Below are 15,993 nucleotides of genomic sequence, written 5' to 3'. Positions count from 1 at the left end.
AGAAAACGTAGAAACAGCAGTGAGTGACGATCGCATTTCGGTTTTATTCCCATTTGTGCATATGTACCATTTTCCAATTATTTCTCAAAACAAAAAAAAAACAAAGAAACTGTTTAATCATAACGCTCTTGAAAACAGTAGTAATACACCGTGAAATTTACAAATATGACTACGCTAACGACGTACTCCTCGTACAAAACATTGGCGCCATCGAATTCTCGATAACAAACCGATTACAATGTTGGCAGCATCATCGCTCATGTTGCGGGCATACAAAATGGGGTCAAATCGGTGGCGCATTGCCTACAAAAAAAAAACAACAATGGAGCTGAAAATGCAGAGGGATTGGTAGAAAAGGAATTGCTGTTTGTTTTTGTTGTTGGATACATATTTTGTTTGCTTCAAGTGAAAATTGCCACATCATTGAGAAATTGAACTGCAGCGAGTTTTCAAAAATTCGTTGTTGTTGGTTGGTGTAATCACGCATCGTCTCAATTTCAACCGCGCATTCTAATTACAGTGATTTTGCTATTAATATTTTTGTTTTTTTGTTTCCTTAAGATTTTCATTGTTGAATTGGAGAAAATACAGCGGCGTTTCATATCAACAAATCTGGCGCCAAACGTCAGCGCCGCTGATCAATTAAATTCGTTACGATCGTTTGTAATTAATATGATGAGTTTGCAATTTTTACCAATTTTATTTTTTATTTTTTTTTAACGGCTTGACTTAATGAAAACATTGATTGATTAATATTGGCTGAGTCTGCAAAGCGTAAAAATGAGAGAATTTCAAAAAAAAAAAAAAGCAAGATTACTTATTTTGTAAATTTATTTCGTAAAACATTATTAAAAAAATTTAGAAAAAAATAAACGCTGTACCGTTAGTTGGGTTTGTAAAATTATCAACTACGTACATATGGCGGCTATCCCACATGACTTTCCTACAAGCTCGGTGGTCCCAGCCAATCAACCAACGACGCAAAACTAATTTGTCGTCGATTACCTTCAACATTTTTTTAAACTTGATTTCATGCCTATTCCTTCACTGAAGTGCATACATACATACATATGTACATATTAGCCAACGCATATTTCGGCCTTCTCGCTTGTATTACTTTTATTCGGCTTATCTGCCGTGACTTAACGCCTTGATAAAGCTTTTAGTTTGGCATTCAAAGCGACATTATATTTAAAAAGAAAAGGTAGCGGTCAGCAAGCACATTAGCTTTTTGCCTTTGAAAAATCATTGCCATTAGACGCACACAAAGTTTTGAGAGAAAAAAATAAAAACAATAATCATTCGTGTAACAACATTTTGACATTTTTCTAATCCCTTATTTTTTTATTCAAACTTTGCGTTGGTTTATTGATTGATTGTTTAACTGTACAGGCTTGTTGTATCAACTCCGTTAAAAGTGTATGGAGTTTAGTGATGTGCTCCATTGTCGGTACCCAATACTCGTTACTCAATATGTACTTCAAAAATATTTCGGTACCCAATACCTCCTTTTCGGTACGCGATACCGATTCTTTACGTTAAACCTTCGCCATTATACATATTTCAAGTTTAGAAAAAAAATTGTTTCATTGCTATTTTATATAGTATCGGCAAAAAACACGATTGAGAGAATACAAAGGTTGCGCCGATCTCGGACCGCTATTCCTCTCTAAACGAATTTGACAGAATCGTGGTTTGCATGACGTCACACTTGTGCAACTTGTTTACGTTTTCCTTGCAACATTTTTTCTTCTTCTTCCGTTCTTGCTCACGTTTTGGCATTTCTCTCTCGCAATTGCACCAGTGTGACGTCACACAAAAGTTATTCTCAAAAATCCTCTCTGATCGGCGCAATCTTGTATTCTATCATTCTTGGGCAAAAAACTTGAACTCGGGCAACAATCAAATATTTGGGGTATTCGCACGTACCTGGTTATCAGGTTATCTGGGTTAAAATTATTATTCTCAATTCTGTTTTATTTTTTGGTTGTAAACTGAGTAAAAAATATAGTCACATAACCAGGTAACCGGATAACCAGGAAGGTGTGAAAAAACCCCATTATTGAAAGCTCTTTTGGCCCCTACATTTGGCTTTTGATAAGCGAGTCTGCCCTGAAGCGCTTTTTTCCATATTTTTGGCCTTTGAGCGCTCTTATTAGAAACCTAAACATTTCGGTACCGAGTATTGAAAGTATTGGATACTTTTTAAATCGGTACCGAGTACCGATCAATACTTAAAAGTATCGACTCAGCACATCACTAATGGAATTATTATTATTATTTTTTAATTTTTTTTTTTTTATGTAAACACGTATGTATCTGTAAGGCTTTTACCACTTCAGAAAGGTGTTGTTACGGAATATTGTCGCTATTAACGGTTTTAATATCACTTCTTCCTTCGTCAACTGATTGGTTATTTTTTTAAATTTTCTACATATTTTATCATCCCCACCCTCGATCTTACAAAATTTTATATTTTTCTATCCAGCCATCTACCATAAATGACTAAATCGAGGTTTTCCAAAGAACTCAAACTGGTTGCTGGGTATTCTTTCGCAAGGCTGAGATCTAAGCACCTGGCAATCGGTAGAACTCTCTGGGTCCTATATCTGTCTCCAGCGAAATATCTTTCTTAATAACGCGTTTTTCGCTTTAGCTTATCAGTTACCATTCGTAGTGGTATCACAATAGATCAATGCTTATACTCCAAGTGTGCGCCTAGAAACCACCTGATCTAACCTAACCTACTTGCCACGAATTCTGGGGTATCACCAGAGAACAAACCGGTGAGTATGGTCTAATGAACTATAAGGTCTTGTCTCCCCAATGACCAATAACGTAGAATTCATGTTTTGAATATAGGATTTGAGTCATGTTTAAGTAAGCCGTTTTCACCTATAGTTTAAAGCAAATAGTGTAGTGTTGAGGGGTTTCACAGACTTTTCAAAATTATCCTTTTCATATACTTTTTCCAAATTTTTCGCACTTGTCCCATATACTATGGTGCTCCGTCATAGTAAACTTTCCACAAAACTTTCAAAGAAGTTGAGTGATGGTCATAATGAAGTTTCTTTTAATGTTCAATAGAACAAAATGTGATCCTAAATAATTTAAAAGTTGGGGGGCCCGCCAAAGCAAAAATCTTTTGTAGTAGTTAAACATATTTTTTAATAAGCGTGACAGTTGCTATCATTAAAAAATGCTTAGTGCATCTCTCGATACTGGTGGGAGTCTCAACCGGACATTGTCCGATTGAATTCAATCGGGTAAAAGTGAGCTTCATCTCAATCCCATACTATATGGCAGACGATTAGGTGGAATCATCATCTTCTGCTCTCTGGCTGCTCAGCTTACGCGATTTTAAGGCGTAAACCCATTTTTCACTCTAGATGAGGTTTCTGCAATAGATATTAGAGATCTGCATCGGAAAACATTTCGCTTCACAATGAAGTTTTCTAACGAAATAGGGTTGCCATCTTTCTGAAAATTCAGTGAATTAATTATTTAAGTGGCATACAATTTTGCAACACTTTTATTGAACGAAAGCCAGTTCTGTGCACTTTTATTAAGATGTAATAATTTTTAATAGGGTTGCCACTTCCTGAAAAGTTAAATTAAATATATAATACATATGTATGTTATTTCAATAAATTATTCCTTTATGAATATGAAATAATAAAATTTTTTAATAGGGTTGCCACCTATGTATCTTAAAAGTTAGTTTAGATACATATATAGTTTCAGTAAATCATTTTATGATGAATATAATGTGAGGACTATTTCTGTAAGCCTTGATCCGGTCAAATTTATCAATAGGTTTGCCACCTATCTAAATATTAAATTAAATTTATGTATACATTTCAGTAAAATATACCATTTTGGGTATCAAATAAGGGGTGGTTGTGTGTGTTTTACTCCAATCAAATTTTTGAAAAGGGTTGCTACCTGTCTAAAAAATTAATTTAAATATACATATGTACATATAATGTCAGTGAATTATCCTATCATCAGCATAAAATGAAGGCTTCTTGTGTAAGCTTTGACCCGCTCAAATTTATCAACAGGGTTGCCAACTTTGTTTAAATTAAACTTATTTAAATATGCACATATGCAAGTTAACTAAAATTTTACAATTTGGGGTTTCAATCGAAAAGTGTTTGAGAATGCTTTAGTACAGACAAATTGTCCGCGGGAAACACACACGTCGCGTATACATCGCAGTTTTCACGAAACGTGGAACTACGATGGATTCAATGAATCCTCCCCTCTTTTCCATTTCTTTTTGACTACGCTCCCAATCCGTAAATGAAATCGCAAAGGACTGATTTTAATTAAACAACGCGGCAATTATTGAATAAATTCATTCAAGCGCCTAAACCTAATCGGAAGTGCCTTATCGCTGGCTAATTCTTATCTATGTTTGAGAACAATATTTTGTACTATGTCGATGTCAGCGATATTTTGTTGTTGTTACACTACAAATAACCTTTTAATATACTTAAACATTTCTTTCATTTTGCATGCCAGCGACGTCATCGATAAATTTGCATTTCAATTTCATGAATAGCTCCACCGCTATGCCGCTGTGATAAGCGATAAGCGATAAGCGCTTTGGCAGTTACAAACCCCTTTTTGGCATACGAATAATTCAGTAGTTGTTGCTGTTCAATATCAATTGAATGCTGATATTTTAACAATTTAGCCATTTTACTGCCGAAACGATAACAATGGATTTAACCAGCAAATAGACATGAATACAAATTTTAATTTGAAAGTTAATTAAGCGTTTGCCGCAAACGAAATGACAACAGCAACTACATACAACAAAAGGTATGCCAACAACCATTTCCGAAAGTACATAGATACATTTGTGTGCTGCTGCTGCACACAGTGGCAACAATGAATTAACAGCAAAATGGCAGCAACGGTAAATTGCAGCGCGCGCAAGTAAGTAGACATACCTACATACATATGTATGTACATGTCTACCTGCCACAACAACCACGAAAAAGTAGTAAAATCAGCAAAAGCATGAGTTGGTGGCGTCCGGCCACACGATGGCAGCAGCAGTCACAATGAATGGCAACAATATGGCAATACGAGAGTAGCATGAAAAAATTATTCGATCGAGCACGAGCTGCAACAGCAAGGCCTCACGGCGAAATGACCATGTTAAGCGTCAGACATAAGCAAGCAAACCGCCGCACCGCCGCACCGCAGCTCCACCGACCGCCCTGGCATTGGCCCAAAAGTTTTCCCCTGCTTTGCTTTGCTTTGTTATTGGAACAGCCAGCAGTAGTCGATGAAACGCCATTGCCATTGTGAAAATTGTCCTTCTGCCCTCATATTTTCCTACTATCTAAGTGTATGTGTGTATTCGGAAGGATAGAAAACGGATTCCTACAACACACATTACTTAACCCGTCCTGGATAAAAACAGGAAATTTCGCATTTGTGTTTAATGTTACAGTTTGTTGTGAGAATTTACCTTTTGTCCTTTCGTCGTGTAACTGTGTTGTATCCTTTTTTTTTTTTTGGGGCGGTCACCGCCGAAACCCACAAAATGGGTCTTCGCGTTGTCCTTTCATCTACGCCATTGCTGGTTGTGTTATTGTTGCTGCGCGTTGTGCTTGTAGTTTGGTGAACTCCGCCCGCCCCTCCCCCTCCTCCGCTTGCCCTTGTTCTTTGTTTGTAAATTCTAACCGCTGCGGCGGGACACACTTGAAAGATGTATAACAACAACTTTTGGTTTGTTTTTCTTAGATTTATAATTGTGTCCTTTGTGGTTATTGACGGCTAATATACGAGTACTAAATACTCCCCTCGGGAGTAAACCGATAGGAATAAAGGCTCCACTAACTTAACGCATAAATTTTATTACATTGCTTATTGTTCCTTGTAAACAAGACCTTTGGGTTTGTCAACCTCCAACGGGGGAGCCTTGTTATGATCAAAAGGGAATGATAAACCATTTTTATTTAACCGTTGCTGAGAAATATTAAAAGCGCGTGCATATTGGTCATACTTAATGTGACCAACCGTACTTCTTTCGGAAGTACAGTATATCTTTTTTAGCTCTTGTACTTCGTATTTCGCAGTACAGTCAAATATAGTAGAAATTTTTACTTTTCGGGTCCGGTACTTCTCCGATCTTCTGGACGATCGTCACATGGCCTGGGCGATAAATTCATTGAAACCCTTCAAATCACCGAGGACCGATGGCATCATACCCGCGCAGCTGTAAAGGGCTCTGTGGGTGTCGTGCCCATAGAGATCTAGGTTTAATTTAAGCCAGGAAGGTTCTATCACATTTTGTTTCTTTGCTAGAGCTTCTAAAATATTGCAAAAATCGCGATGTTTTAACACTTTGATGTTGTTGTTTTTTTTTTCAAAATCTGGAGCTGATGGAAACTTCATGCTTACGGAGTCGTAATCAGCACAAAAAATACTTTCAAAAACAGCTTTAACATTTGCCGTACCAATTTTTTTTTTTTTTTTTTTGTTGGGCTGTGTTATCCATTAAAAGATTAGCAAAAATTCAGATTTCCGTTTTTTCTACAAAAAAATTTCCTTATGTGGTCTCTAACACACTTCGCTTCTGTATTTAATTATAGTTTTGCAAAATAATTCAATGAATATCATCATGCATATGCAGTAGACTTTGTCCTACAAGGCAAAACTTCCCCCAGAAAGCTTCATTTAGTCATAAAAACATGACCTGCGAAAATATTTTAAAATCGGATAATAACTTTACGTTACGTTAAAGAAGTTGTGCGAAGTTATGCGAAGTGTGCATAATCAGACTTTAAGACGGGGCTCAAAGGCCCTAAAGTCCAACTTCAAAATCCCTTTTTCATACAATTTACAACTCGAAAACGTTGACAACACTGTTTGCATCGGGCGCGTGAGCGACTTATTCTCTTCATTAGCAAAATTGAAATATATGATTGTGTGAGTTTTGGCCACCTCTGCTATAGACCAATTTTTTTTTTTAATAAGAGTCATCTCGATGCGCGCCAGCTATCAACGGTAATGTTCAGATTTTTGACTTCATCGACGAATTTTTCACACACAATCTCTATGCGTGGTATTTGTTTACTATTACAATTAAATAAATCAGGTTAAGTGAAGCATTAATTTAGTTATAGGCCTACACGTGTTTGAGTGAAGCCAAGCCAAAATATTTGTATGCTTTTTACTTGCTTAACCTTTTGTGACTATCCTAGAGCGGCTATGCAATTTTAAGCATTTAATGCAATTATAGAAGCGAGAGCCACTACAGAAGTCAAGTGGGCATAACTATAAGTGTAGAGAATGTGTTGAAAAGTGCCACGTGTGGTGGCAACATGCGGCAGGCATGCCACACGGCAAAAGTTGCTACATTAAGTAGAGATACATATACTAGGAAATTACTGTGGAAGAAAAGCTCTGAGAATACGTAGATGCTATGCTCGAAATTAGTTAATTTTATTTATTAGCTTAATAATTGCGCCCAAATGAGCACCAGTGTATGAGAAGTTGTACATAAAATAGGGGTGGTTGGCGCTGGTGGCAGATATGAGGCCCTACAGGGCAAGCGCGTAGATTCAAAAGCCTTGTTACCTTACGCTGCTACGCACAGGACCAAAAATACGCACACACACTCGAAGCTACACCCGCAGGTAAAACGCACATAATAAGCACTAAACATGTTACATATGGAAGGCGAAAAAAAAAACAAAAACAAAAGCAGCAACAACGCCTGCGTAACGTCGTCGAACATTACGCGGGGATAATTAGTTGCCGAAAATGTTGTATGTTTGTAGGTACATAAATAAGATGGCACACATGTTAATGTCGCGCGCGAAAAAGTTGTAATTAAGGGGGGGTGGACAGCGGAGGGAAGAGAGGGGGGGGGGAGGGGTTAAAGAGTGCTTCCAAGGCTTTTATATGTGCTTTGTGGCAAGAAAACTCATTAGCAGTTACTTTCTACATAATTTATTTTTTTTTGGTCGCTTTTTTACATTACGCTGCGAAAACAACAACAACAACAAGGCTGAATGAAGAAAGCACTCAAGGGTTGGCTGAAGATTTCTCAAATCCGTGCCGCAAAGGCGCGCCACACATTTGCCACATAAATAAAAATTATTACTTTCATAAGGCACAAATGTGTTTCAACTCTTTTGGATTTGTGTTCATCTGCATATAATTACATGTTAAGATATATGTATGCATGCATTTTATACATATGTATTTACTTAGTAAATACATGCTTATTTAGATATAAGTATTAGAACATAAATTTCTACACGTGTAGCCAAAAATGTACGCGCGCCGAAGTCTATAATCGTGTCGCGGCGCTAATGACAGTCCCTAATGGCGCTTAACGGTATTTTAATGTGGCGCGCTTACGAATTATATACTCCATATATTTAGCTAATAAATTCATTAAAGCGTGATAATTAGTTTTGTGTGTTTATTACAAGTGCGAGTGTTATGTATTAATTTGGTCTGAAATCTATTTTCACTTTTTACTTTCAGAAATCGAAAGAGCAGAAACCGGCGCCCGAAGTAGTGACTATGGCGCACAAAAAAGCGAAAGAATGGATTGTAGCCATGGCCAAGGCTAACTATCAGGATCTGTCCAAGCTGGCCAAGGACTACCCCGAATTGGTCAAATTACACGTAAGTCCAAGAAATTTTTAATTATTGATATTTTAAAATCGATTCTCAGTTTTCTGCATATAAATTATTCTCTAAGTACACTCGTTGTCTTATTGTTTCTTTTACTCCCGTTTGACATTTGACAAATGATCTCATTGGTCACGGTCACTTGTCAATCGTTCAGCTGTCAATGATCTATACAAACGCAATTAGTGCTGGTGTGTATAAGTTAAAAGTGTAGTGTCTGGCGCCACTAAGTACACTTACAGAATAACGTCGGCTTCACTGTGCCGCATATGGTCGCGTTGGCAGACATAGAGGCACGCCCTAAAAATTTAAATTTTGAAAGATATAAAGAAATGTTCTTTTCATAGTGAAAATCTGGAACTCATTTATGCGTGTACAATATGTTTTGTATACTACATATGTATTAAGCCATTTACCGCAATTTTGATCTAACAACAAAAACCAAATTTATAGGAGACGGTTCGACAAAATGGGAAAGTTTTTCTTACGCTTCTTTGAATCCGTTCTGGTTGGGGAAAAACTATAGTTTAAAGGTTTCAAGGCCTTTAATGAATCTGACCCATTCTGAAAAGCTCTTTACGGTCTTTCGGAAGACTAATTTAAATATCTGCTAACGAGAAGGTCTTAGCATTATGCTGTTCGCCTTTTAGCAATAACTTTTTTAGAAATTAAATTAAATTAAGAGAACGGTAATATTTTTCAAATAATTATAAAATAAAGTAATATTTTTCTTTTTAGTAAAACAATAAAAATTAATAAATAAAAGAAAATTAAATAAGAAAAACACAAAATTAAAAAAGGAAATGGCACTTAAAAATTTAATAAGTTTACAAATATTTTTATTAAAAAAAAAAACAATTTAAAAAAAATTAACATGATCCTAAAAATTAAATAAAAAATAACTATTTTTCTTTTTAAAGCAATAAAAGCTAAAAATTAAAAGAAAAGAAAATTAACAAAAGAATATCAAATTAAAATAAAAAACTGAAAGCATGTTCACATCATCGTAATTTAAGGCTCATTTGTAATTTATAAGCAAATCATGCTGAAATCAAGTAATTTCGCTTTGTAAAATCTGTCGATAAATTAAATAATTTAATTTCTAATAATTTGTCATAAATCAAGAACCAAATGAAGAAAAAAAGATTTTTCATTTATTTTAGCGCCCGCTGTTGAGGAAATTTTAAAAAATGCTTAAAGGTATGCAACCATTTGTTTTTTGAAATCAAGTACAAACCACAACTCGTACGTACACGTGCTATAGAAATTATGAAAGAAAATTTGAACGGACTCGGTTTATGTGAAGTAATTTGATCGAAACAAAGTAATTTATGCTGTAATGTGAACATAGTTTAAGTTTCTAAAAAGTAAATGAAATAAACAAAAAAGATATATTTTTCTGTTTAACACAGTAAAATCTAAAAATACAAAAGAGAATTTAACTAAACTTAAGAAGGTATGTATTTCAAATTAATTTCCCTAAATTGTAATAAATCAAAACAATATTATTTTTAAAACAATAACAATCAAACTATTATAAAAAATATTTGTATTAAAAAAATTAAATCAATAAAGAAAAAATACATAAATTTCTGAAAATTAAATTAAATTAAAAAATATATGTTTCCTTTTTAATAATAAAAAATCTAAAAACTTAAAAAAGAAGAAAAAATCCGCCGCGCAAGCACTCGAGCTCGGATCTCTCGATTGGCACGCCTGTGCTTTGCCACTCGGCCATTGCGACTGTTGGAGTGAAGTGAGCTAAATGAAATACAAGTGCTTTCTCTCAAAATAGGTTTTCATCACGAGTGTCGAATGAGAGAGCTTTTTTCTAAGATGTTTGTGCTAAATAGAATAAAAAAAGTATTTCGAGTTACAAGCAAAGCCCAAAGTAGCATCCTCTAGCAGAACTTAACACGTTCGTGGCTTACCGCGCTCTTACGCTTCCCTGGTCTGATCCAAAATGGTGCACGGAGTTGAAGCAGATTTTGCAAGTGGTTTGTACATATTTACTATCACCGAACACTGGCGCCTTTTTAAAGAATAGGAGCTTCAACCGCAGATAAAGCCAGCAGGCTGCCATTTTCTCGAACAGGCGGACGGCCTTTGTGACTCTGGCGCCCTTTAATAGAATCCAGAGCCCTTTTGAATAGAATCACAAGGCAGTTCAAAGTAGCGTAGTTTGGGTCACTGCTCATCGCAACATTTCTTGGAAAAGAGGCTTTTAATGCGTTAGCTGTGGCGGGTTCTTTATTAACCTTATTCCAGAATCGTATCTCAGCCTTAATTCGAATTATATACAGGGGAATTTTTCAGGTCAGAAGCGATTTTTTCCGTTGTTAGGGGGCATGGAGCATAGGTCACGAATAGGATTTCCTTATAATCTAACCTGCCGCCGACGTCGCCTATACGAAATTGATGAAATTGTCAATCACCTTGTATGACCTGTATGGCCCTGCTTTCTTAACTTAAAACTACCTATGTAGAATAACTAGCAAATTTATCGACATAGAAGTATAACAAAATGTCGACTCATAATTGGCTCCTAGGTAATCACATGGGAGGCATTGTAACCCACAGAATTAAAAGCTGTTTATTCTTATTTTTTTTTATTAATGCCACTTAAATTAATTTGTAAAAGTTACAGATTGTGGCAGCCACCAATGACATATCCGTAATAAGCTCATTGTGAATCAAAGGATCCTCCCAACACTTCGATACGCACATAAATACATATGTATGTATGTATGTATGTATGCGATGTGTTGCACTGTTGACACTAATTTATATCTCCGGGTGCCTACTTGGAAATGCATAAAAATGATTTATCACCATTTCCGCTCCATTGCAACGCCAAATGATTCGAAGAATTGTAAGCGCCGCATAATTCGCGCATTTCACTGCAGCGGCAGGCAACTCCTTATTAATTGCAATTTCTTTGCATTTATAAATTGCAACCGCCACCAAAGTATTGCACACCAACACACACACATACAAGCGCACACATGTGTTTGCACATTTGAGTTTCAGCTTCTTGTAGGCATCGCATATTATTTCCGGGAACAAGAGATTTGTAGCCCAATTAGTTAATTCCACACAAAAATCTCCGCATGAACTTATGTTCCAGTAAAAGTGCTTATGTATGTATGTAAGTACATGCATACATATGTATTGGTGCGCATTTTATGTGAATGCAGCTCCTAGTCAATTCAATAAGCGCTGTCATAAGCGTTGCATCGTGGGGAAATGTAACCAACCGCAAGTTGGAAATATTTCCCCCGCAAAGTGTCATAAATCTTCGATGCAAGCACATCCCTCGAAAGTTATGCTATGCTGCAGCAGCAGGGAGAGTGGCGTTGCGGTGGCAGGGTCGCTGTGGTGGTGGTGGTGTCGTTACGGCATAAAAAATGAATTATGCGCCTCTTTATCGGCGTGAAATGCAGCAAAAATTGTAATAAAGCGTAAAAACGAAAAGTAAAAAAGCAAGGACAGTGTTGTAATTGAGACACACTACTTTAAATTTGAATGTACATAAATGAGTGGTGAGGATGGCCGGCCCCGTCTGCAATAGGAGGCAACTCCTAAAATTTCCTATGTCAACTATTTCATGGATATTTGGCTGCATATGAACTAATAGAATTAGTAGCATTTTCTATCATTAAGCGATATCTGAGCATACACATAGCTTATTCGTAATTAAGTATTAAAAAACAGCATTAAAAATTTCGGGGGGCTGACTTTTTTTTTAATTTATTGGCTTTGTTAGATTTTTAATTGGCTATAGCTGTCTATTTTAACATTTTACTAAGCCATTATTTATACAATAAATTTGTATGCAAAGTAATATAAATTTTTTTAAACATGGTTTTTGAACTTTTCAATCATTAAAAAGCTTTTGGGGTACAACCATCGCAAGGTGTGTAAGAAAAGTTAATACCGAGGAAATACATTTTTGATTTAAACTAAGGTATCACCTAAATTTTGTATCTTGAAACAAAAACTTATTGTCACAACTGACTTCTTAAATTTATTTATGAGACTGCAGGTAACTATATATTTATATATGTATGCATGTTTATGCTACGTTAGGCTTGTCTCCCAATTTGTTAGGATCACTAAAGAAAGGAGAGGAAAAAAGGGCAATCACTTCGATAATACCGGACTGTTACAGGGAAGATGGAGAAATGTCTCTCCTCAGAGTTTTAACAACTTCTGCAGCATCTATGGTGAGGCCTTCCGAGCCGTTCTGCGTGTTTTCCTATAATGCAGTGCCCTCTTAGTGCACCGATTGTGTGAGATATATCCTCCCTCTTTAGTAAATATAAACTTCGAGACCGTTTTCGATCCCACCTACGCCAAATTTGTCCAGGAATTTGACAGGTCAGAGATACGTTCTCTTAAAAGCAGCTTACAAGTGGTGGAGGGAATACTCTGTACTTTTCTGAATAGATTAAGATGAGAAGCCTTAAGCAAGGCAGGGCGCCATAATAAAACTCCAAAGAGAAGAAACGGTCTAATCACCACTGTGTAAATCCAGCGGCATACATATAGTCGAGTTCAATCGCGCCATTTTTCCCAATGGCCATAAAAATAGAATTAAACATTCAGTGGGCGAAAAAACGCCTAGGCCTTTACAAAGACATCATTTAAAAAATACCTAGAACGTTTCTTTTGCCTCGTACGGCAAAATGCCCACAGCGCGATTTAAAGCTAAAAAATTAAGTCTGAACATAGCGGTAATAATATGATTATGATTTTTATTATAAAGTTCATAACAATTACGGTCCCTCATTTTAACATATTAGAGCCAATTGCTGTAGCTAAGATACATATGTTTTTAGGGATAAGCTCCTCCGCTCTCTTAAGGAAATCAGGGAATCCTATTTGACCAACTCTTTCTATCCAGAGGTGTTTCGATAACCTTAATTAGATCTTCCGAAAGGCGATTGCAGAAACTATGCAACAGGAATTTTGCGGATTGCTTGTTCTGAAGACGGCATAATTATTTGTCTTCCTGCAGGTCACAAGCTTCGGCAATACGAAACACTTCTTAAGAATTTAAGGCCTAGAAAACTCCTGATCTAAATCCCCGCTGGCATGCATATTGAAATTCTTATTCGAGTCGGTCCTAGGCGCGGGAATGAACCCAAAGGAGCTGTATAATTCCACTAAACTCTACACAGAATTGCAGCGGACGACGGCAAAGCGGTCGGCGGTAAGAGAACAACTGTATAGTTGCCGCAGTAGAGTCCGTCAGAGTAAACACAATTGCGGCGCACGACAGCTTCTGTCACTTGTCATTTTGATTTGAAAATGAAGGCACCAGAGTATTGTGCGGGTCTATTAAGACTCTCAGATCTCAACGGTTAACAACAAAACTGTTAGTGGAGCTGTATACTCTGGCTTGATCAATCAAGCTGGGCTCTCTAATTTCCGGGACTCATTTGTATTAAAAACCAAAAGGGTGTTGCTGATAACTCACAAAGAAAGGAGCATCAACCGCTATCCATTGCCTAAACTGGGATGTTTTTTCGCAGTGAGTCAGGCAGTTTCTGTAGGACGAATAACCCAAAGGCCACTCAAGTGACTTTAGAAGATTTCACTTTGAGTTAAAATATTACAAGTTTCCCTTGAAAAATTTTTATATTTTTATAAGATTTTATTAAAAATTATTCTTCTAAATTCGGACAACTATAAGTATTTCAGCAAATTCTTTGCATTTCAAGTGCTCATCAGCAGTGCCACTCATACCCTGAAGCATTCGCTCACACAAGGGGTGGGCTTTGGGGTTCAAACCCCCTCACAAGAAATATTTTTTTTTTGAGAGCTGCAAACTGATTTCAGAAATTTTTGTAGAAGAAATACCTTCTATCTGAAGCGATTTTTTAGTATTTTGTGGAGATATATCTTTAGAAGTATAAAACCCAAAATATATTTCTAGATGCGCCCCTGCCCTAAAGAAACTTTTACTTACAGGAAACAATTGAATTCTAACAAATTTTAACTAAAAATCAACACGGTCTTAACATGATTAGCATTTTCGCTGCTGGTTTAAAACAAAAAAAAGTTAAACTTGTTGGTACACATTCCAATTTTAATGAGCGTTTGCTAATTTCAATTAAAACATGACGACGATGAGACAACCAAAAAAAAAACACGAAATTCACTGCAACGCCACTCTCATTGCTTTCACCCAATGGCGAACATGGCAACGGTTTCGTGGGCGTAGCGCAAGTAAATATACACCCATTCCAAAAAAAAAAAAAAAAAAAACCATGTAGGTAAAAAAAGTTAAAAATTAAAAAACAAATAATTCAATGGGGTCAGCAAACGCTAAGGCCAGGAATGTAATCTAAAGCTACATAAAAAAAAAACAAAAATTGAAACCCGAATGAGTAGCGGATCCGCCGCAACGCTGTAAAGTCGCCTTGTCGAACATGTGTTTTTCATTTCTTTAAAATTGAGTTCTTCTTTACTTTTTTTCCTGTCGTTCTTTTGTTCCGTTCTCCTGACTTTTTAAATGCATTTTTTTTTTTTGTTTATTAAAAAATTAACCTAAGTGTAACAAGCCTGAAGACACGTGTTGCGGGCGGTGACGGTAAATGTGGTTGTATACAAATATGAGCATATGTACTTACAAATAAATGTACACAACTACAACAACAAGCCAATTATTTACATACATACATGCATAAGTACATACATATGTCTACATTTGTAAAAACACATGCAATTTTTATGTTCTTTAACAATAATTCCAACAACAAAACAACACTAAAATGGTGTAAATTAAATGAATTTCAAAATGAATTGCAGCTTGCGTGAGTGCCGCCGAAATCCGTTTTAATTTACATGCGACTAAATTTTTAGCACCGGCAGTGAGTGGCTGGCTGTCATTCTGTCTGCCGCACTTTCCCCACCGTCGGTGCCCCTTTTGAAGCGCAGCTTATCGCCGAAAAGCGTACAAATGTCATGTTTTTCCGAATTGCGCGGCGTCCTCAGGGATTGCAGCCCTTTTTTGTCGCCATGCGGACTGTTAAAAAAATTTTGCACTGGTGGAGAAACAAATTTTTTGGGCCTCTTATATTTTATGTTTTTTTTTTTTTTTTTTAAAGAAATTTATTAGTCCCTGAGCATATTTTTAGCAACCGCCCACTGCCTTTGCTTTTTTTTTTTTTTTGACATTTTGACATGCGAAGGCGGCACCAAGAAAAAAACATGGCAAAAACACATTTCACCATTAATTGTCAACACGATTTTATTGCGGACAGCAACAACAATTACTTATGCAATAATTTTTATTTCTTTGATTTAGTGTAAGAA

The 15,993-nt window shown here is 36.2% G+C and overlaps 1 protein-coding gene across 1 annotated transcript in view; it reads left to right on the top strand.

The window, feature by feature from the left end:
- Positions 1–15,993, top strand: part of LOC118747945 (ankyrin repeat domain-containing protein SOWAHC) — a gene marked incomplete in the record, with an annotated part of 133,620 nt that overhangs the window by 30,089 nt on the left and 87,538 nt on the right. Inside the window, 1 exon segment of the mRNA XM_036482181.1 lies at positions 8,521–8,664. Within this exon segment, the coding sequence (XP_036338074.1) occupies positions 8,521–8,664 (144 nt within the window).

Source organism: Rhagoletis pomonella, unplaced genomic scaffold (genome assembly GCF_013731165.1).
Source record: "Rhagoletis pomonella isolate Grant_MI unplaced genomic scaffold, Rhpom_1.0 Rhpom_scaffold_00012, whole genome shotgun sequence".
NCBI lineage: Eukaryota > Metazoa > Arthropoda > Insecta > Diptera > Tephritidae > Rhagoletis > Rhagoletis pomonella.
Note: the sequence above shows the minus strand (reverse complement) of the source record. Positions and strands in the feature narration are given on the sequence as shown.